We start from the raw sequence: 23,183 nt of genomic DNA, 5'->3' as shown, positions 1-23,183 counted from the left end.
GGTTCGATCCGGTGAAACGATAACGATTAGTTGTTACTCGCTTGTCGCTGCCTAATCGACGCCTTTACAACTTCTCGTTTTACTTTAAGCTGGGATTAAGAAGTAAATGCAATTGCTGGTAGTGGTATTTTACGATTACGATGTCTTTTTGAAGAAGTATTGCCAATAAGAATTTTTTTTGTCCATCTTTTGATATATCGTTGATCTTGATATGATTTTTAACGAAGATATTTTACATTAAGGATTTTTTGAATTGATTTTTCAGTTTTTAGATTTTAATTAAAATTTTAGAAATAAAGTCGATTTTAAGAAAAAAAAACAGTAGAGTTAAAGTTTGAAATAAAAAATAAATTAATAGATTAATTAATCGAATAATCGGGATTAAAAAAGAAAAAATAATAATCTCTCAACGTCCGTGACATTCTTTCACTTCTGCCTGCCTCGTGAACGAGAACCATGACCTACGCTTACGTCGACCAGGAATTTTGTTCGATGACGCGAACAAAAGGTAAAAGACCAGTCGATTCATCGTGTCGACGATCCTCTGACCCATAAAACACACATTTCTTTTTTCTCTCTCTGTCCTTTCCTCCTTCTTCGTTCCAGTCTGCATTTCTTGCCAAAAATCCTTTCACTTCGTCCATTCACCCATGTCTCTGTATAATTAATTCTTAAGAACTAAAGGAATTTTTTTCCGGTTTTCTTCTTCTTTATCCTTTTTGCATTCTAAATTTTGCGATATTTTCGTGACATTGAAATTAAGAAAAAAATTTAATATCTTTTTCTTTTTGAAAAGTATCGAAATTGGTTTTTATCGTCAATTAAAAAAAAGAAAAAAAATGATCGAAAAGTTGTAAGAATAAAATAAAATAATTTCGAAATTTTTTTCATTGGATCGAAATAAATTTGCTTAATACGGCGATTGCGAGATTTATTTTTGGATTTAAGACAAATGTGGACGGACCAACATGCGTTATGTAATTGTCGCCGGTTTTAGAGCAGATCAATAAATTACGATGGTTCGATCTAATGCTGCGCACTCGTATCTCTTTTCTGTCTCGATTCAATTCGATTCCAATCTCCATTTCTATGCATGTGTTATGAAGAATGTAATATAATATCATGGATATACATACATCGTGGAATTGAGGGATAAATGTTGATTTAATTTTAAATTTTAAAAATAAATTTGTTGTTTTGAACGATGGAATGAATTAAAAATTCAAAAAAAAAAAAAAAAAAAGAAAAAAAGGAAATTCATCGAAAGAAATAACTAATCTCGACATAAACTTATGTATTTTTATTAATATATATTTTATTTATACGTACCTGAGAGATTGACGGATTGATATTTGGTCGAGCTTGTTGGAATTCTAATTAAGTTTGAAATACCGAACAAATTTTATATTTTGAATAATTTTTAAAAATTTCCAAACCCTCGATCTTTGTAATTTTTTAAATCACAAAATCTTTATATTTCAAAATTTTGTAAAATCTTATCTTTTTTTTTTTTTTTTATCTTTTGAAGTTTCACACTATGGAATTAATTTTTAATTTACGAAATGTTAAGCCTCTTAATTTTTTTAAGTTCTTCAAATTTTCGATCATTCGTGTTTTTAATATTAGAGATCAAACAAAATTTCAACCGTTCTTCAACTCTTTGAGTCATCAGAATAAAAAAATTTTCTAAATCTCTGATCCACCATTTTCCGAGAAGAATCGAAAATTGTGCATTAGGATCAAATAACCAAATTTCAGAAAGAATCAACGATCATGGATTTATTCGCATATTTATTCTTCCATTCGTTTCGTTACGTATTGTAGACGGTATATCACATAATACAATGAACCTCGCCGATTTCGTACGTCCCTCTGTCCTCCCTCGTACGATCATCAAAAGAGAACGTTCGAGAAAGAATCGAAATTGGGTCCGTACAAAATATCCCGACGCAAGTTTTCCTCTTTTTTTTTTAAAATGGCATCGTTATAACAACACTTACGTTCTTTTCTTTTTTTTCTTTTTCTTTTTTATTTTTCACGGCATATGTGTGTGTGTGTGTGTGTGTATGTGTGTGTATGTGTGTGCGCGTGTCTCGATCACACGTCCTACAGGATGTTTCAAAATTCTTACATTAACCAACAATACTCTCTTCACAGTTTCAAACAACTTCGATTACACGTCCTACGAAGGAACGTTTCACATAACACATTATTCAACCGTTGATTTTTGAAACAGCCTGTATAATATGAATTACAAGATGTTTCAAAACTCTTACATCAATCTTCCAAAACAATGCTCACAGTCACAAGTCAGTCACAATCTCTAATAATCTCAATAACTTTTGAAACAACCTGTATAAATTACATTAAAAATCGTCCTACAGGATGTTTCAAAATTCAATGTATCAATCTTTCACGCTTCTCTGTCTCACAGTCTCTCAACAAATCCGTCCGCGTAACAATCCCGACGAGTTTTTTTGAAGCAACCTGTACAACACACCTGTATTATCGCGTGTTCAGCAAAAGGCGATCGTTTAAATTCGCTATTATCACAAATAACCAACGAGGAACGGTAAAAAATCTACGGAAAACAATATGGCGGCAACGATGGCGATTAGCTGAGAGGCCAGAGGGAGCTTCGGTAGCCAACCGTGGCTGCATTGGAATTGTATAAACCAAACCTGCGTTGTGTTATGGTACACATATGTAGATATCGACACGTATTATTTTCCTTTGAACGAATCCTTTACGAAACGGTCCTTTCTCTATTTCTTCTTTTCTTCCACTTTTTCAATCTTCATCATTTTTCCTACAATTAAAATTCTAGCGAGATTTCTTTTTTTTTTTTTTTTTACATTTTTACGATCTCTCACACCGAATCCTTCATTCTTTCTTTCTTTCTTTCTTTCTTTCTTTCTTTTTATTTATATTCAGTCTCGATCTACGACTAGCTTGAGCGAATATATCTTTTTTTTTTTTAAAAACGTCTCTTCCGTTATAGCAACGAAGCTGGCGGAACAAAGTTAAGACACCGAAGAAGCTCGACTGTTTTTTTTTTTTTCTTTTTTTGTTTTTCCTCGCGAATCCCAGTCCATCCTTTCGCACTCGATTCTGTCGTGCTCGATTTCGCGGCACGAAATGAATCCTCAGAAGGATTGGATCCTCACTTTCGAGGTTCTAGGATCGAAGGTGACGCGCTGCGCGCCACACCTGGCACGCTACAGTCATCTCGACTCGCTCTGCGAATGCACAGTCGGTTCTGAGCTTGGGTCCGGGTCCGAGTCGTCGATGGACGCCCCCTGTTGGGGCACCTGCATCGAGTAGCTTGGGCTCCGATCGTTTCTACAAATGGAGCAATCGTGGATTGTACCTTTTGACAAAATGTGATCAATTTGTCTTGGAAATGATTTGTTGTGGATTGATGCGGATAGACTGTAAGTGATTTCTTACTATGATAGTTTCTTGTTGACTGGATTGTTGTGAAAGGTTAGGTTGCTATAATAGTTTCTTGTTATAGAGATAGTAAATTGATAATAGTGGTTCTTTTTTATTGAGATTGGTGTTGTGGAAAGTGAATTGATATTATTAGAAAGATTGGATTAATATCACAGTGTTTCCTTGTTTGATTTCTTACTATGACAGTTTCTTGTTGACTGGATTGTTGTGAAAGGTTAGGTTGCTATAATAGTTTCTTGTTATAGAGATAGTAAATCGATAATAGTGGTTTTTTTTTTTATTGAGATTGGTGTTGTGGAAAGTGAATTGATATTATTAGAAAGATTGGATTAATATCACAGTGTTTCCTTGTTTGATTTTTTACTATGACAGTTTCCTGTTGACTGGATTGTTGTGAAAGGTTAGATTGGTATGATACTATAGTTTCTTGTTGTAGAGATAATAAATTGATAGTAGTGGTTTTTTTTATTGAGATTGGCGTTGTGGAAAGTGAATTGGATTAATATCACAGTGTTTGATTTAATTTGTAGTGGAAGATGGATCGATACTGTATTCTATCATTAGAAAATGGAGAATTTTTGATGCTAGATTGATACCGTAATAATTAACTATTACCAACTTGTTACGGAAAGTTAATTGATTGCCATATTGGTTTCCTGTTGAGCTATAATATTAATGGCATAGTTTGTTGGGTGTCTTATCGTGGAGTATAGACTGTTATGGAAAGTTGGTTGAGATAATACTGAAAGTTTCAGGGAGTTTGTAGTGTTAGAGTTTGACGAAGTTAGAGATTTGCAAATAAAATAAAACTAAATAGCGTGGAGAGTCAAAGTTGAATCACATCTATTGTTAAATCATATTTGTATAACCAATTGGAGAGATTCGAAAGAGATCTATTTTCTCACTCACCTGATCGCTAATTGACTTCCATCGCTGCCGCGTCTCAAAGTGTTCGTCCGCCGTTTGCAGAAGCACTTGCAGATGATACTTTTGAACGCGAACCGGAAGTCCTTGCTAAACAGCGCGTAGATACACGGATTTATTGCGGAGTTGCAGTAGCCTAGCCAAAACAGTACGCTAAACACAGTGGGGTGGATACAATTGCGGCAAAAGGCGCGCACCAAGTACATTGTGAAGAACGGAAGCCAGCAGAGGATGAACCCGCCGACGATGATGCCCAGCGTCTTCGCTGCCTTCGTCTCCATTCGAAATCTCTTCACCTGGATCATTAATAAAATCCATGTATTCTCCAACATACACATTCTTCATATTCTTATTATTCTTTTTTAAATTAAACTGCTTTTTCTTTTTTTTTTTTATCATTCATTCGCTTGTAATGTTAAATTATAACTTGATTTTAGAACCAGTATCTAAAATTATCTTATTTTAATTTTACACAAATTGTTAACAGTGCAAATATTTATCACACATCAGTTTTTTTTTACTCTCTTAATATTATTCAATTATTATAGACATTCTGTTAGATCAATCGATTACCCTCCTCTTTTCAATTTCCAACATTTTCAAAGATTGTGCAATACCTGAGCTTTGATATTTCTCTTCCCCATCTTCATCACCCTTGGTTTCTCCTCGGTGCCTTGAGCGAGCTCCCGCAACGACATCTCATCACCCATCATTTGACTCTCGCAGCTGTTCCTCCTGCTAGGTCTTCTGGTGCTTCCAACCCTGTTGATGCCGCTCACCTGTCGCGAACGTATCGAGACCACGTTTAACGACACCCTTCCCTCGATATTTTCCTCGAGAGACACGCTTCCAACGTGTCACCAGAATTTTACGATTTCACGATCGTGAAATCCGTTTTCTATCGTAAAATCGAAACCCATTTTCGCTACCCTCTGCTCGTTCTGCCCGCTATTTTCAGGATTTTATCGGATGTCGCAAAGATAGACAAATTATCGATTCGAGGCTTGGAGAAGTTTTTTTCCTCTTTTATTTATTTCACAAGAAAATCTATTATCTATCGTTTCTTACGCGGGAGAAAGGAGAATGCAGTTGTTGTTTTGAAATATCTAATCTAACGATTGTTGTCACATAAAATTGGATCTCTTAACGCTTTTCTTTCAGATTATTATATAAGCTACGAAAAATATTTACGTATATTATTTTTCAAGGCCTTTTTATTCGTATGAAAATATTCAATTGAAATAGGCATACAATAATAGCGTTAAAAAATTTAATACATAAATAGTATTTTTGTAATTACCGTATATGTATTTTTTTTATTTAAGCTTGGAAAACAATAATCTTCGAAATTAAAAATAAAGAATAATGATACTTTGTTATTTGATCACTATTTGATAAGTATAGATTTTTTACTTCACTGAGATCAATGAATGAATTTTGAAATAGCATCTGACTTCTTTTTTATGGCCAAGTGTTAAAGATGGAAAAAGTTCTGATGGACGGATTTTATTCGTGCAAAACTCTCGGACAAAGATTTCGTTGATGCATATTTATGGCGTTCTGTAAACGTTCCTCTCTTTCGCGCGATTTACATTTCAGAAAATTTAATTGCACGAGAGAAAAAGGAAGGGCAAAGAATATTTCGATTTCGATTTTTCCGAAGAATTGTTTATATGTTATATGCAAAACAAATTTTTTAATCATTAGATACTTATGGAAATTCATATTTTGACAAACGTGATCAAAATATTATTATTATTTATTTTAAAATCTTTATCCTTATTTTCTCTTTGATCTTTGATATTAATTTATTATGATGAATTGATGTGTAATTATTTTCAATGAAAAAGCATCAGCAATTTCAATATTAAATAATTGCAAAATTTTCCACAAGAAAAGAACGATATTAAAGAGAATTTTAAGAGATTCGAATTTTCATTCGAATCACAAAGTTACCTTCAAATGAGTGCTTCTCGGGGTTGGACACAATTGACTGTGCGTCTGCCCATTGCTGTAATGCACAGAGGTCTGAGAACACTTGGATGGCGTTCTTTCGAGGGTGTTACACTTTGTATTCAACGTCTCCGTGCTCGGATACGACACCGAGATTTTTATCTTCTCCCTTTTCACCGAGCACCGACTGTTCGACTCAGGACTCCTCGGACTTCCGTTGTTGCTCCCATTGTGCACGCTTCCTCGGCCACGATGGATCCTCAAGGTCAACCTCTCTTCGTCGAATCTACGGCACAATTCGCGCATTTTATCTTTTCACGATTGATGGGTCTTAAATATCAACTTTTTACTTTTTTTAAACGAGTTAAAGATGAGATAAATTGATGAGACTTAAATTGTCTACAATTTTTTAAATTATATGATGTTATAATTAAAAGGTAATTAATTACAAAAAATTTCATATTTATGTAATATATAATTTTAGTATTTCAACGTGTTGCTTATTTTTAATACAAATTAAAGATTAAGTTAAGCGAATTTGATTTTGATAATTAATTGTATGATAATTAACATGATACTTGAAAAGTGAATAATTTGTATTGATGAAATATTACTTGCTATTTCAACAATTGATTTATTCATGAAATCGTGAAATTAAAATTGATTTCTATAATTCAAAATTCTAATAATAAAATAATTAGAAGAGTAGATTTAATAATTCCTACATTTAATACAGTTAACTTAATTCTGAATGATTCTGTCCACTTATCGAATCAGACCATCCATATTCAACAATTTAAATACTGGACTCAATTTTACCTAGAGCCAAACATTTTCGAACTCTTTGTCGTGCGGAAGCCTTGATTAATAGCCTTTGTGGTGGAGACGGCCGCGTTATAGATCCTCCAGTAGAAAAACAACATGACCAGCATCGGTATATAGAAAGAACCAAGAGCGCTGCAAATAAGTTTTTAATTTAGCTGGCTTTAGAGAAGAAGAAGAAGAGAGAAGAGAGAGAGAGAGAGAGAGAGAGAGAGAGAGAGGATAATTTCGTTTCAAGATAGGGATGGTGTTCGTCGTCTCTCCCTTGGGCATTCTTAGACGAGGATCGCGTTTAATGGAGCCACCTGTTAAGTCCCTACTTCGTTCTGTCTCGTTTCGAATCGACAGGATTAATTATAATTTTATCTTATTTTATTTTTTAGTTTCGATTATTGTGCTGTGGTATTTTATCTTATAGATTTTATAAGAGATTCAAAATTAAAAAAAGTGATTAAGCAGTAATTGAAGATTGGATGGATTGTAAGATGGAGTTTAATTTTAAATTAAATGGTTGGACGTTTCTTCTTCTATTTTTTTTATACTTGCAATTTCTTTCGTTATTTCTCTTTTTTAAATTTATTATTTTTAAACGATCATCCGGAAGAAGGGTGTATGTTGCATTTTATAAAATTTACAGGGAGAATAATTTATAGCACGTTGTAAGAATTAAAGGAGGAGCAAAAATTTAAAGGATAATATTTTTCATAGTGGAACAAAGTTGTGTATTATATACCAGCTGCCTTTTCAATTACCCCAGTGTGAGCAATAAACTGTTTTTATTTTCCTGTAGATTTTATGATATATGTAACATACATATTTCTTTTAAGCACTCATTCATTTCTTTCTTAATTTTAAATTCATTTTTATTACTTTTTGTTACTTCTTTCATTTTCCCTTTTATTCTAATTTCTCTTTTTCTATTATTTTTTTTATATCTGTATCATGTTTTATCATTTCATTCGACGTTTCTTTTCTAATTTCTGTTATAATTTTTCACCTTTCATCTTTAATACCTCCTGTCTCTCTCTAAATACATACATGCATAATAATTTTTCACAAAAAGAAAGAACTAAGTAAGGGAATTTCGTATATACTATCTTTTGTCGAAACTAATTTTTCAATACAAAATGTGTTTTCAATTATGCTATAAACTCTCTGAAACAAAATGGAACTACCGTTACGTTTTTCATTCTATGTAACACATATTTCATCTTCGCAATTGAAATGACGACAGGGGGAAGCACCGTATCGAAAACGCACACACACACGCACACACACACGCATACTGGTGTAGGTTTCATTGAATTTCCAGTTTCGCTTTGACATATCTTTTTCTACACGAGGCCAGGATGGAAAGATACGAAACGCTCGCTCGCAGATAGCCTTGTAAACTTCGTGTCTATGGATAAAGCTACTGTTTGTCTACAGTATTGCTCTTTGTATCAGATAAGAGATCAAGTTGTGCCCCTTTGTTGACACGCTCACAATAGATGCCGATGAATAGAGGGCGCTTTATCTTCTATCTTTCGATCGCCATGATGGAAAAAGCGAAATGAACTCTACGCTATGAAATTGCACGATCTAATGAATTTTATTGTGTATTTTAGGCGGGGAATTAATATTATAGATTTTCTCGCGATACAACAATTATTTTTTTAATCAAATTTGTAAATCGGGATCGATGATTTTTTTTACTTCGAATCGAATTAACGATTTAACGGAAGAAAAAGATATTTAATATTAGACAGAAAATCAATCTTGATATATTGGGAAAATAAATTTAGAAATGTTAGAATTGATTTTGAATCGTGACAGAAAATTAATTTACAAAGTGTTTGGTCAAAACACAGATGTATTTAAATATTTTGATAAAAGAAATTTTCAAATACTTTCAAATACTAAAATTAAATTCTGATTTTAAAATTCACGATTGAATTCGATAACATTACACAAAGAAAATCAATTCCTTTTCACGGTATCGAGTAATTATTTTATAAAAAAGTCCAAGACTTTTGAATTTTGAAGAAAATCGTATCTCAAACAATTCACAAAACGTTTTTTTCATTACATCACCGATTATAATTCCTCCTAATGAATTTTACTTTTACAGTGGAAAGGTTTGAAATATCACGGGCAAAGTGAAAATGATAACACCGGGGCCCGTAAATTTATCTGGCACAAGGATGGAACATTAACCGTCTACTCAGTAGCTGATTTAGATGCAACGTCGGGCATAAACCGGCGTGGATTGATGAACACGCCGATCGCGATAACACGGCAAGAATAGACGCGATGTTTGCCAGAAAATTCAGACCTAACTCTTCTCCACGGCTTAATAATTTTCAACGCGGATCACGTCCGCTCGATTACGCGTGTAATTTTGGTTCGTTGTGTTCTCGTGTTACGCGATTCGATCGAGAAAATATCGTGTTCGGCAATGTTCGAGCGACGAGATCGACCTGTTAGAGGGTTTGAAACGTGGAATTTTGGAAGTAGCATAGAGAGTTAGTTCTCGAAAGAAAGGATACGTATAATTGATTAAATAAATTTGGGGATTTTTATAATTTTTACAATAAAGAGAATTTTTCGGAATTTTAAAAAAATTTAATAAATTTGTGGCAAAGTTGTGGAACTTTTGGAATTCTGAAATATCGAGACGGTGAAATTTAAAAATTTCCATCAAATGGAATTTTAAAGTTTCCACTTGGAAAGTCTTGAATCTTTTATTCCAATTAATAAGATCCCTCGAATTCGAATATTCCCCATTAATAATTCTGACTGACAAAGTTAATGTTGAAACTGTGGGATTAAGTACGAATCCAGGTGCAGGTGTTTCGAAACTCTGAAGCATCAAAGCGTCGGGATATCATAATATTTCAACTATCAAAGCCTCGAGGTATCATAACTTACAGTGTTAAAGTGGCAACACGTCGAAATGTTCTAGTATGTAAGAAACGAAACTTTACGATCCTCGTCTCAAAACTATATTTTCTAATTCTACGAATTCAAGCTGTAAGATTTACAGCACACTATTTAAACTCTGATTTCGATTATTTCAATTTTCCAAATTGAAACAACTCGCACCTAATTCCATCTTGTTTATCTTACAAATCGATCCAATTTATACTTCCAATCTCCCTTATGGTTATAATTTTCTACTTTCCAAACAATTTAAATCTTAAAATTTTGAAAAGTTAAATAAATCTATAAATCTCTTGCAAAAAATTAACATACCAAATCTCTTTAATTAACCAATTATCTTAATTAATGATCTTCTCCATTCTTCAAGAAATTCAAATCCTTAAAATTTTCATCCCAATTAGCCTGCAAATCCTTTTAAAAAGTTTCCTCACCCCGATCACCTCCATAGTTTTCTAACAAGTAATCTTAATCTTCATTAAGATTCTTCACTCTCAAATTTATAGCCCAGAGAATTCAAACACAAATTTTCACCCAAATTACCTCACAAACTCTCTCTTCAAAAAGTACCGGTATTATCTCAACTTTTGACTTCCTTTAATATTACTCCATCTCAAAAATTCAAACATCACAATTTCCAATCCAACAGTTTTACAAATTAACAAATCTCTACCAAAATATCTAATCTTCTCTAAAATCCCCCCCAAAAAAACTCAAACAATTTTCATCTTCTTATTATCTTCCTAACTAAATTTACATTCTGCAAAAAATTCAAAATAATTTCCATTCCAATTTCATCCTTGTATCTCAATTGTCTCTAAAATTTTCATCCCCATCACACAAACTCTTTCACTAAAACTCCTTAAAACACCTCCCTCCCCCTACGTCCTGATTCCTCGCTTCAAATTCTCCACTTCAAAGAAGAACTTTTCAACTCTCTTTGAAAAATCACCACCTGCATGCATCCTCCAGATGAAACGGAAGAAAAAGTAATAATAATTCTGCAGTTTTGCGAGAATGATTCGCAAAACTTTGCTCACCTATAAACGACGTAGCCGGCATCGTTGGTCAGCTCGCAGATCCAAGGGCACGGTTTCACGGGGACAAGGATGGTGGTGGTGTTGAACGGCCCGTTTTGAGCAAACGTCATGTTGTACGCGGGATGAGACTGAAGAAGGGCGAGAAAAAGGTTAGAAGAAAGAGTGGACACGTTGCTAACGAGCTTGCTAAATTGCTGATAGTTACCCGTTTGTCTTTCCAGCCGACCAGGGGTGGGAAGCAGATGACGAAGCTCAAGATCCACACGGTTGCCACCAGCAGCCTCGCTCTCCTCGGCGACATGATCTAGATTTCGAAAATTCAAAGTGAAAATTCATTTTAATTAATTGAATTAACGAATGATTTGTTAATTTAAAGATTTAAGGATTTGTTTGATTGATGTAAAGTGATGGAAATTTAATTCAATTTATAAAAAAAAAAAAAATTAGAGCGTACTTCTTGGACGTGGGAATAACTTTGGAAACTTTTTTTAATTTTCTTTTTTTTATTAAAATTGGGTATATTAGGTTAGGTGTTCATTCAGAAACGACGAGAAGTATCTTTATCTAATTGGAAATTTTTCAAAATATTTGTGGAGATTCTTAGAGAACGCAATTAAAACTTTCTTTGATTTTTAATTTTTTAGTTAAGCTAAAACTTTTAAAATTATTTTTATTCAAACTTGAAATAAATTAGGAAACGTGACGATTGAAAATTAGAAATCTTCCTAATTTGATGTCACGTCTATCTTCTCTATTTTTCCAATTTCTGGCAATGATGAATTAATGTAAAATAATGAATCGAGCGTGAATTCGAATGTTTCACGATCGTCGAGCAATTCGATCGATCAATTAAGCCATTCCAAGCTGGAAACGTCGAATTCATTGTCCATTCGACAGAAACAGAACGCTGTGTATAAGTGAGGGGAGTAACCGAGTAGGGGACAAATGGCTTCATCGAGCGTTTCATCGTACACCTGTTCCACGAAATCGAATAATCGGTAAATGGTACTTGCCTGAGGATAACTGACTGGCCTGGTCACAGCTAAGTATCTATCCAGGCTGATGGCGCACAAATTCAATATCGACGCGGTGCACATCCATACGTCGACCGCCAGCCAGATGGAGCACCATAGATCACCGAATATCCAGACCTTTGAAAGCCGAATCGCAGAGGAATCCATTAGGTTTCGAAATCTATTTTGAACGTCCCGACTCGTCTTTCAATTGGCGAGACATTGTTCGCTATGCTATGCGCACGTACACGATAATGAAATATATTTCGTGGAAATTTCGAATCGATCATTTATCGATTAAACAAACGGTGCGTTTTTTGCATTTTGAAATTTTCAAATATCTTCTCAAAGCTCAAACTCTCGTCCAGTTCGAAAGAAATTTCTCGAAGAGAATTTTGAAATTTTGAAATTTTTGAAAATTATGTGATAAATAAATAAATGAATGAAATAATTCAAAAAAGGATTAAACATGGGTTTGTAAGAAATACCTAACCTAAAAATTGAAAGATATATCCAAGCACTTCCCCTCTATATACCGTATATAAATTTTCCACTATGGCTTCTCGTTATCCTCTCGTTTCCTTCATTTTAGACGGACCTCAGCATTGTTCATCCATCCACGTTTCGATACATCCCTCTATGCCTGCTGTACAATACCTTTATCCATCTTTTACTCTGCGTTTCAATCTCCTCGTCTTTCCTCGAAACCAATAATTTCTCTCTCTCTCTCTCTCTCTCTCTTTATATATATATCCTATCCATACGAGCAAGCTTGATTCGAGAATGTCGCTCGAATTCGTATATACGATACATAATGCACGAGGATGTGAACTTACGTTTTCAAACGAAGCGTTTTTCGAGACTTTGTGCATTCGTCGAGCGTCGTGTTTCTTCTAGCTGGTGTTTTTGATTCGTTGAAAAAATATTTATGGAAACGAATTAGGATTATATATTGTTTCCAATGAATTTTTTTTGTTTATTTTACGATACAATTTTGACTTTGTAAATTATTGTTTCATTCAAACTTTTCATAAGGGTTTATATTCATTCTTGACTCAATGAAATTATAAAGATCCGTTTGATTATTATAATTAATTTTAATGAATGCTTCGTCTTAAATATAACATCCAATCGTAATTTTTGATTAAATATAATTTAATTAATTAGGATAATTCGAAAATAAATTGGATCATTGGAGAAAAGTGGAAAAGTGGCCTTAATTGTTTTCCAATTTATCTTTGCATTGTTCCAAGATAAATTGAAAACTGATCGAGTGTACTCTTCCACTTCTTATACCTCCTTTCCCGATATTTCAATCTTCCAATTTCCCCTTCGAATCTTACTAATCAATTATATAATTTTAATCTCGAGCATGGATGGAAAGAGGACGCTTAAGAATATTATAATTATACCTTCAAATCTAATTAACTTCATGGAAGCTACAATACCAATCACAGAATAATCCCAATATTAACAGTAATGTCAATCCAATAATAATATCCTATAATAATTACAATCATAAGTATATAAAAAATAATTTGAAAAGGAGATATTTTCAAAATCAATCAAAAATTCCATAAATTTTTATTATTACTCTATTCAAAAATTTCCACCACCATTTCTAATTCCAATTATCTATTTTTCGAATAATAATTCAATTTCATAACACACGAATGATTTCGATTATACCATCAATCTGTCATCAACCTTGGCCATTGGCCACGATTACACGTTACCCCCGAGCTAAGAAGCTGACATCTCGTTCTCTCCACGGGGTGCTGCGCATAATGCATCCCCATGAGCTCGTGCCGTGCACGATTCAACCACCTGTTTCGGTTATTATCCTCGACCCTCCTGTCCACGCTCTTGTTCGATTCGATTAATCTAACCCCTCCCTCGCGATAACGATGCACGGCCGTTATTAATAATGACCACTGGTGTGTTTCGAGGGATGTTTAATTAACTCGTTCCTCGATTCGAAATATATTGGAAATTTAAACGAAATTTGATATCGATTTTGTGTACCTAACTGTTGCTTTAATTTTCCGTCTTTTTTTAATCCTTTTGAAAAATTTAATTCAATTGTTAAATGTTAAATGTTCGCATTATATTAATTAAATATATCATTGTGCATTCACTTTCAATGAAGTGTTGTTACTTTATACACGCAACACAGATCATCGAGATACAAAGATTCCAATCTCTCAAGCCTGTCTGGATTTTTATTTTCACATCACGGTGAAAGATCGTAAAAATATTATTATTATAACTTTCTTCACGGATCCAACTTTAAATCCAAATTCCAGCGCGACAATCTTCCCCAGAAATCCAACCCCGAGAAACGTTCATCCTTCGAGGGTTGAATTGCGACGGAAGGAAGGAAGGAAGGAAGGAAGGACGAGAGCAAACTGTTGCGCCTAACCCACCCACCCCTCTTCTTCACGGTTATTTCACTTTCTCGCGCTTCTTTTTTTTTTTTTTTACTTTTTTTTTGCCACTGGATGGCGGGGCGTGTATCGATTCGAAGGGGTTGAGATAATTGTAATTGAGATATTTTTTGAATACCAGCACCTTTCCTCCTCTCTTAGCTAATTGAGGGAGGCGAGTTTTTCTCGGGTTTCTGTAATTGGATTTGGACGTAATTCGACACATCGAGGGTGATTTCGTTAACGATCGTGGGATGGAGTTGTGCTTCTTCTTCCTCCTCTTCTTTTTATTATTTTTCAATATCGTTGTGCGTATAATATTATTGCATTTAGTATAGTAATTGTAAAGCATAATGAACGAAGGGAAACGAATATGCTTGGTACATTTGTTGTGACGCGTATATGAATGTTATAAAATGAAATGTTAATTATTCCTCCTTTCTGCCCATTATCGAAATCATCCCTCAATTTCGAACATTTGCATAACTGAAAAGATTCCATCTAAAATACGATTTCATTATTTCGTATACGTGCGATTCGAGAATAATTTCTCGCGATGAAAATTTTTATTCAAAGTTATGCTAACATAAACTCGAACGCCTTGACTTTTTAAATTTTCGAAAAAGGAAAAGCCAAAAGGGGAAAAGAAAAGATAGGAATAAAAGTGTCCGTCGAAAATCATTGAAACGCCACACGAACGTTTAACAGGCTGCGATTCGCGCATCGTCGCTCCTCAAATCACGAAGTTTCGAATTTCGATGCAGATTCGCGGTCGAGAACACTCGAGAAACTCGGGATCCGTCATCGGATGGAACTCGCCAACTCATCATCGTGGCCGCCTCGCCTCGATTCGCGCCATTATCCTAGTCTTCTTGCACGTTGCAAGGGGGGGAGAAAAAAGAAAGAAAGAATGGAGGGAAAAAAAGAGAGAGAGAGAGAGAGAATGGAACGATCGATGAATGATCGAACGGACGAGAGATCAAAGGTTCGACACGCAACGATGAAAAATCAGTGCGGTGTTTCCGGTCTTTCTTTGAAATTCGTTCGACGTGGAGGCGCTTTTAATTTCGAGGTATAAAGCGTGATATTGCTTCGCGAACGCGGCTGGGAAAGGATTTTTTGGTATGTGTTTTCGATGCACAAGATCGAGCTTTCTATATTTCGAGAGATTTTTGAAAGAATTGCTCGAGAGAATTGCCAATTATGTATCTGCAAATATTGCTTAAAGCAAAAATTGTGAAATTGGTTAAATATCCTTGAAACTTGATGTTTTTCTTTATATAATGTACTATCCAGTTTGTTTTGAGAAAAGATTATGATTGTTTATGATTTTTGTTAAAATATTTGCCTGAAGCTAAAAAACTTATATAAAGATAATGGCTATTAATAGATTGGGGACTTTTACGTATTTAATTGATACGTATAAAAAATATGTTATATTACGTAAGATATATTAAAAGTTAGATAATAGAAACGCAAATAGAATTTCAATTTTTCATGTGAAAAGCGTGAGAATGTAATTACTAATTATGAAAAATGAAATTTTTCTCGCAAAAATTCAATTTTATCTTATTAAATGCCACTTTCGATTTGTAATTTAACTCCACCACGTTGCCATTTTGTCTTGCTTTTCCGCCATTTTCTCGATATAATTACTCTAGTAGAAGGGCGCCAAATTTAAACTCCTCGAGGAAAACAAAATTCCACGCGCGCTAATTCAATACAGAATTAAAAACGCAGAAGTAATTAGATCGTATACAAATGGAATTAAAAAAGCTCACCTTGAAAACCTCCCACGTGGCGCTGAACGGAAGCACGGCCAGACCGACCATCAGATCCGCCACCGCGAGGCTAACGATGAACATATTCGTCACGTTTCGCAGCTTGCTCGTATGATAGACAGCGAGTATCACGAGCACGTTGCCCAGAACCACCATCACGTTCACTATCGCGAGCACGATCAGGGTAACCAGGATCCACGGTCCGGACCACTCGACGCGCTCGTAAAGGGCAGCACATGCGGTCGCGTTCAGCTCTCGCATTTTAGTTGGCAAGCTGTCGCGCCGAATCTCGAACCATCTCAGACCACTTCCGGCTGAACAACGCGCCGAACAACGACTCTCGTGCAACGATCTCACCGGAAGAAAACCGACGGCCGATCGCCTGCACCTCCATCACGATACGACTGTCGATCGATCGATTCGATCATCGATCCTTTCGAAATCCTGGGATCATCGCTGATCGATCCGTTTCGCTTTCCTATTATATTTGTATTTTTATTCGTTTGGTCGGTCTATTCGCTGTTCTCAGGAATTTTATTTAGGTTTCTTTCGAGGTTAGGTTAGGTTTCTTTTTATCTGTCGTTTTGTTTTGAGGTTAGGTCGCTTTCCCGCTTATTTATTTATGCTTGATTCGTTCGTTTTTGCTCGGTTGTTTCGAGAAACATGCTATGCAGGTTACTTTTGAGGTTAGATCGTTAGGGGTTAGGTTTTTCTTGATTTTTTGGAGAATTTAATTTAATCTTTTATAAAAGGAATTCGATCATAATGTTGAGAGGAAGTTTTTAAACGACGAATGATTTTTTCCCCCTTTCCCCCCCTGATAGTCTCCAGCACAGTTCCTTTTCCCGTCAATTTTCTCAATTAAACGGTCTAGCAACCTTTGCAATCTTTCCTCCTTTATCTAAAATTACCTTCGAAATCGTGCTATTTCCTCTTTTCCACCAGCTCGTTCAATCCTCCTCCAAAAAAGAACAATTAAACCTATTAGCGCGTTCGAGATTCACCATTCACCCTCGACAAACGCCATCGTTGGCGACAAAAGCTCGTCCCTTCCCTCCTTTCCTCGATTCCTTTTCGTTTCACACCCACCTTCTCGCCGTCTGATTTTCCTTATTGTTTCGTCCACTCCTCGTTCAATTCGAAACTAGACTCTAAAACGGATCGGTCTAGAATTATCTCAGATCGATCGATCTAATCACACCACCTTCATTTTTCTTATCATTCCAAAAAAATTACTCGTATTCTCTTCTTCACATCGTCCACAAACGTTCTTAAATTTAAACAATATTTCACACTGTTGTATGTGTTCGTGTGTATGTCTCTTAAACAGAGGCTTTGCTCATCCACGATTCGTGCTGTCTCGTTCTCGAGAATTTCAGGAAGAACCCTGAAATTATTATTCTCTTCGAGAATAAACGCGCCGAGGATAAATACACTCGGATATTAGGATAAACCGGGTTCCACTAAGTTTTCCTTCTCCAAGAAAAGTTTCTTCATTTCCTGCCGCGAATATAAATTCCACGCTTCGAGAAAAAAAAAAAAATTCCTCGAAATTATTATTACCGGGATAGAAATTTTTATCGAGAATTTTTATCGATCGAAATTGAAATCCTATTACCGGCCCACGCTCTCCTTCCGGAGGACACTTCCGGTCCAATTATTCCCACCCCTTCCTCTGCTAATTTCCACCTCCCCCTCCTCTTTTCAAACGGATTGAAACGAGGCTTCACCTCGATCCCATTTAAACCGTCCCCTGTAAGAGGTGTTTCTTCATCCCCTTCGTCCGAGCAGACATCCACTTCCGCCTCGAATTGTCGACAATGGCGCTCGTTCGTCGTCCTCCTCGAAAGGAATTTCGGCGATTCTTTCTTCCGCTTATCGTGACGACACGTTGCTGACGTTGCTCGTTCGATCCACCTATCGGCTCCTCCCTCATGTTTCGGCCACTGGAGACTCTCCACCCCTTTATTCGATGCACCTATTCCTTTAACCTTCTTCCAATTTGAAAAATTCGTCGATTTGAAGATTCAAGAAGAGGGAAAGAAATTTAGGGGGGATTTTTTTTGATATTCTGATACTCTTTTTTTTTTTTTTTTTCAATCTCTCCCTTCGATATTTAGATTAATCTTAACAATAACAATTAATTGTTCTTCGTGTAAAGGAACATTTTGACGCTTCTCCTCTCAGACAGTTTCTCTACAATTATTGCTTTTGATTGATTTTTATCCCTTAATAAAAGAGAAACGCTTTGCCCGCTCGTTTAAATTAATTTTCCCTCTTCTTTCTTTCACAATTTCCACACTGGCCTGGTAATTGGAGAATTTTAATAAGAATAATTATTCGCGATCGAGCAGCACCAGTCCTTCCAATTCTCAGAATCTATTTTCTTAGATTAAAAAACAGAGGAGTTTTGTTATTGCTTTACTGTTATTATTTTTTTTTTTTTTTTTAAAACTTCTTCCAACTCTCTCTTATTATTAAGTTTGCGATCGACGAGAAATCGATGATTTACGAGGATTTCCTTTTGGCACCAGTGACGAAAAATTTGTCACGATGACTCTTTCTATTCCAAAACTTTACTCGAATAACCCCTTTCAATAATTTGAATTTGTGCGTCTCTCTTGCATAGATAAAATTCCATAAAATTTTCTAGAATTTGTTTCTTAATCGTTCCTGAAATACCTTTTCGAATCTTTGAAGAAAAATTAAATAATCTTTTGCGACTCGTCGAATTCGAATTTGAAGTTAAGAAGAATATTCAGATAATGGACGAAGTAACGGAGAACGGTATTCCTTTCTATAATCGATCTCGAACGATGGACAAACTTTGACAAATGAGAAAGTTTCAATAATCTTGCTTTTTCTTTTTTTTTTTCTTGTTACAATCTTTGAAGACTTTCTGAATTCCTTTTAGATAGTTACAGACTTTAAGCTTCTCTTTCCTTTTCCACTTTAACGAGCTTTCCTAAGTATTCGGAAAATTTCAGGCTATTGTTTCTTCCTCTAACTTTGAGAGCTTAACGAATTCCAAAGATCCCTTTTTTACTATTAATATTCCATCTTGCTTCCTCCTCTTGAAAATTTTCTACTATTTATATCATCTTTTTTTTTTTTTCAATATCGTTAAAATAATGTTTTATTAATTTTTTTTAAAACAGTTTCTTGGCTTTATTAAAATTTCGTTCTTTTGTTATTTTTTAATTTTTGTTTAAAAATCGTTTCAACACCCTTAATTATAACACTTATTAAAATTGCCTATAAATCTCGTTTCATTCATTCAACTTTTTTTTTTATAAAAAAATTTCAATTAGTCTCGACACAATTTAAATAATTTTATCAGTTCCAATTTCCTTTTTCCAAAAACCTTTCTGATCCCACGATCAACAAAATCACTAAAATCTTCCAACACTTTGAAAATATTTTATCAAAACGGTTTAATTCGCTAAAATCTAAACCCAAACACAAAAATCTCGCTACATCCCCTTCACACGACTTTTCCTCCCCTAAACAAAAATGCCCTACCGCATTATTCAATTCACTGTCATCTCAGCTCTCTTCGGTCCAACAAATCTTCAAACCTCTTCGACGATTTTTGTTTCAATTATCTCCAAAATTCGTTCGACCACACACACACACACACACACACACACAATTCATTCCCTTCACGGATGCTCATCGTCCTCTTCCACCGTGCGTTTATCCCAAAATCGAGAGGAAGAACGATCCCTATTTGGCGTTCCCCGCCAAACCGGATCGATAGTCGCTCAGTTTACAATTACGAGAGTATTCTTCCGCGTCACCAGCCCTCGATTTCCGGTCCCTCGATCACCGCACAGACACACGCGCCCTTGTTGCTCCCCTTCGCGGGAGGAGAGATCGAGTGGATGACGATCGATCGTTTCGACTCGATTGCGGGGGAGGATGATCAGATGATCTTTCGACACTTGGCGCGGTGCGTGTATCTCAGCAGTCTGAAGCGCGTCTCCTCCTCGATACGCTTTGCTCGCATTATTTTCAGAGGGTTGCCGGTGGATCGTCTTCTTGCCTTCCAAACGTGGAGAAGAAGAACCGTGTTGCGGGGGGGTTTCCGTGTTTCGTGGAATCTGGAAGAGAGAAATATTGGCTTGAAATATGATGAAAGAAATGTGTTGAAAATGAAAAGATTTAAATTCATTTAAATCCCCATCCGTAATCTTGTTTTCTTGTTATTATTGTTTATTTAACGTTGCAAATATGTTTGTTTGTTTGTTTGGTGAATTTCACTTAAGGTTATTAAGAGGGTCTCGTTTAATAATATTTTAAACTTATTTATTTTCAAAATTTCGTTATGTAATTTACGTAATTTGCGAAAGGTTTTAAGTAGAGTTTAAGTAATTTCTTTTTCTTTTTTTTTTTATGAAATATGTAAAATATCTGAATAAATGAATCGAATTGAAGATGGAATTAAATTGAAAGATAATATATATATATATATATTGATAATCAAATATCAATCAAAAAAAAAAAAAAACTAAAATTTCTCCATATTGTCACCAGACAATGGATATTCTCCATATTGTCACGCATGACAATATGTATCATGAAAAATTCTCCATTAAAAAAAAAAAAAGAGAGAAAAGAAATAAAAGAGGGGAAAAATTATCAAAAATTCCAGAGCGAACGTTTCCACATTCGCGTTAATTCGAATAAAGTGTTTGAGCAGCTCGATGTGCACCATGGTCGAAAGATGATTTCGTTCACGCAGCAGCCGGAAACCGCGTTGGCGGTGGACAAGGATCGCTGAAATGCGAATTCACGGGAGGCTTCACTCGGCGAATTAAGGCACACCATTTTCGTTCACATCCATCTTTTGTCTTTGTTGCCATTTCTCCCTCTCCCTTTCCTCTCGAAAAATCGTTCGTGTACAATAATTGGGACCGACAGACGCACGTTCTTTACCTTTTTTTACTCGGTAATTGACCGTGGAGAACGGCTCGTTGTCACGTGATTAAAATGGTCGATAGGACAGGGCTCTGTCTAATCGACCGTTTCATTCGAATCGGCAGCGTCGTTTCGATTTTGTTGGGTAAATCGAATGAATTTATCGCTTCCAAAATCTGTGGAAAACTTTTATTTCTTGTTCTTTCTTCTTTTTTCCCCCTCAAATTGATCGTCATTTTCAAAAATCAAGCGTGAATGTATTTGGAATCAAATGGGAGGAAGACTCGCCCGATCGAACGTAGATCTATTCCACTTGCCGATCGTAAAGAATCGTTTCGAATTATATTCTCGACGATATCGATAGAAAAAATAACTCGAAAACATTTCTATCATATTTTTAGTAAATTTATACATACGAAAGTTGTATACTTTTTATTTTTCATTTACGTACGAGAATTATTCGTAAAATATAATTTCGTAAAATTATTTCTTACAAAATCAATAGAGAACTATTTAACTAACACAGACAAATTATTTTTAATATCCGCAATTGACAATCCCTGAAAAATTACTCTTCGATTCGAGCTCACAATTATTTCTTACAATTCTTGCACGATCGATCGAGTTTCGAATACTTTTTCCTTTTTTCCTTTTGTTACCGAAAATCTGACCGAAAGGATAAAAGATCGGGCGCATTTTCCCAGAATAATTCTTCCCACAGTCTTTTACATGGATTACGAGTCGATTCACCGGTGCCTCCGGAATTATTCGTTTGGAAATAAAAAACGGGTTTAAAAAATGGACAAAATCCATGGACAGATCGTTATCCATTCCTGCTCGTCCAACCTTCGAACACGTTTCTCATCCCCACGTGTCGATCGTGTCTCCAGATCCAGGTTGCACAAGTGAAACGTGACTGTCGCACGAATTTCATGGCGAAGGGTTGAAGGGATGAATCTTAAAGATTGGCTGACTGTAATTTTTTTTCTTTTTCATTGAAAATTCAACTTAGGAATAAATAATCATAACATGTTATTTTTTCCCTCTCACTCGAAAATTCAATACGCAATATAAATAATATAAATTATAATAAATTTTCAATCGTCGAGAAGAATTGCCTGAATTCGAAGGAATAAAAAAAGAAAAAGGAGAAGACGGTTCATAATAATAATAATAATGGTAGCCAATTAATAAATTTTTTCCATGGTTCCTTTTAATAATCACGTTCAATTCAACGATAGTATACACAAACAATCGTGATACGTTGTAAAATTTAATGATTCTCAATTTCCATTTTCTCTTTAATCACCTTTGAAACCTTTACCTATGCAATATTATTATTAAAAGAAAATAATAAAATACACTTTACCACTATTGCAAATTAATATCACGAAAGAACAATCGACGTTTATTTCCCGCAGCGTTAAAAAAAAAGAAAAACAAAAAAGAACCGCAAAGGGCAAACTCCAACGACCCTTCCATTAAAACCCAAAAGCATTTTCCTTCTCTCTCTCTCCGTGCAACAACTTGAGAGAGTCACAATTGTGAAAGGCGTTCGTCGAAATATGTTAACGCTCCTCCTCTCGCGCTTAAAGGATGACTGACGCACGCACAAGGACGAGGAAAGGCTTTTGCCGAGTTCACGGCACCGTGAAATCGTTCCAACTATTAATTACCTCTTTCCCCTCCCCTCGGTGGTGGAAGCGTGCGTGGAAGAGGTTTAAACGAATTGTTTTCGGAAAGCAAGAAGATGGGAGGGGAAGACCTTATTAAGGGGAAGACCTTCTGTTTAAATTAAACGTCACAAACGCTACCGATGATGCGAACCTTGGGATATTTCTTGTTTTCTTGCGGAGGGAGGGGAAGCTGGCGACACGATGCTTTTTGTTCGACGTTGGGGGGAAGGCAGTTGGAATTTGAAACAGCCAG

At 35.3% G+C, this 23,183-nt stretch overlaps 2 protein-coding genes across 4 annotated transcripts in view; both read right to left on the bottom strand.

Annotated features, from left to right (window-relative positions):
• Window positions 1-1,752: 1,752 nt before the first annotated feature.
• Window positions 1,753-16,819, bottom strand: Oamb (Octopamine receptor in mushroom bodies). Of its 3 annotated transcripts, XM_012489822.3 has the most exons (9): window positions 16,335-16,763; window positions 12,128-12,265; window positions 11,320-11,418; window positions 11,115-11,242; window positions 7,153-7,290; window positions 6,337-6,619; window positions 4,998-5,159; window positions 4,366-4,676; window positions 1,753-3,342 (listed from the first exon to the last, which is right to left on the bottom strand). In XM_012489822.3, the coding sequence occupies exons 1-9, from the start codon at window positions 16,593-16,595 to the stop codon at window positions 3,225-3,227; spliced, it is 1,638 nt and encodes a 545-aa protein (XP_012345276.2). In that variant the 5' UTR covers window positions 16,596-16,763; the 3' UTR covers window positions 1,753-3,224. The 3 variants fall into 3 exon arrangements, with proteins under 3 accessions (XP_012345276.2, XP_086773993.1, XP_086773992.1); XM_086917867.1 differs by lacking the exon at window positions 7,153-7,290 and having other exon boundaries at window positions 16,335-16,819; XM_086917866.1 differs by lacking the exon at window positions 12,128-12,265 and having other exon boundaries at window positions 16,335-16,747.
• Window positions 16,820-19,477: 2,658 nt separating this feature from the next.
• Window positions 19,478-23,183, bottom strand: part of LOC116414802 (uncharacterized) — a 121,442-nt gene continuing 117,736 nt past the window's right edge. The window contains exon 4 of the mRNA XM_031918026.2: window positions 19,478-20,437. Within this exon, the coding sequence (XP_031773886.2) occupies window positions 20,349-20,437 (89 nt within the window). The 3' untranslated portion in view covers window positions 19,478-20,348. The remainder of the gene's footprint in view (window positions 20,438-23,183) is intronic.

The sequence above is a fragment of the Apis florea genome, unplaced genomic scaffold (assembly GCF_048593485.1).
Source record: "Apis florea isolate Af1SG1 unplaced genomic scaffold, ASM4859348v1 contig_2272_pilon, whole genome shotgun sequence".
Classification (NCBI taxonomy): Eukaryota; Metazoa; Arthropoda; class Insecta; order Hymenoptera; family Apidae; genus Apis; species Apis florea.
The sequence above is the reverse complement of the archived record's forward strand: the minus strand, read 5'-3'. Positions and strand labels throughout refer to the sequence as shown.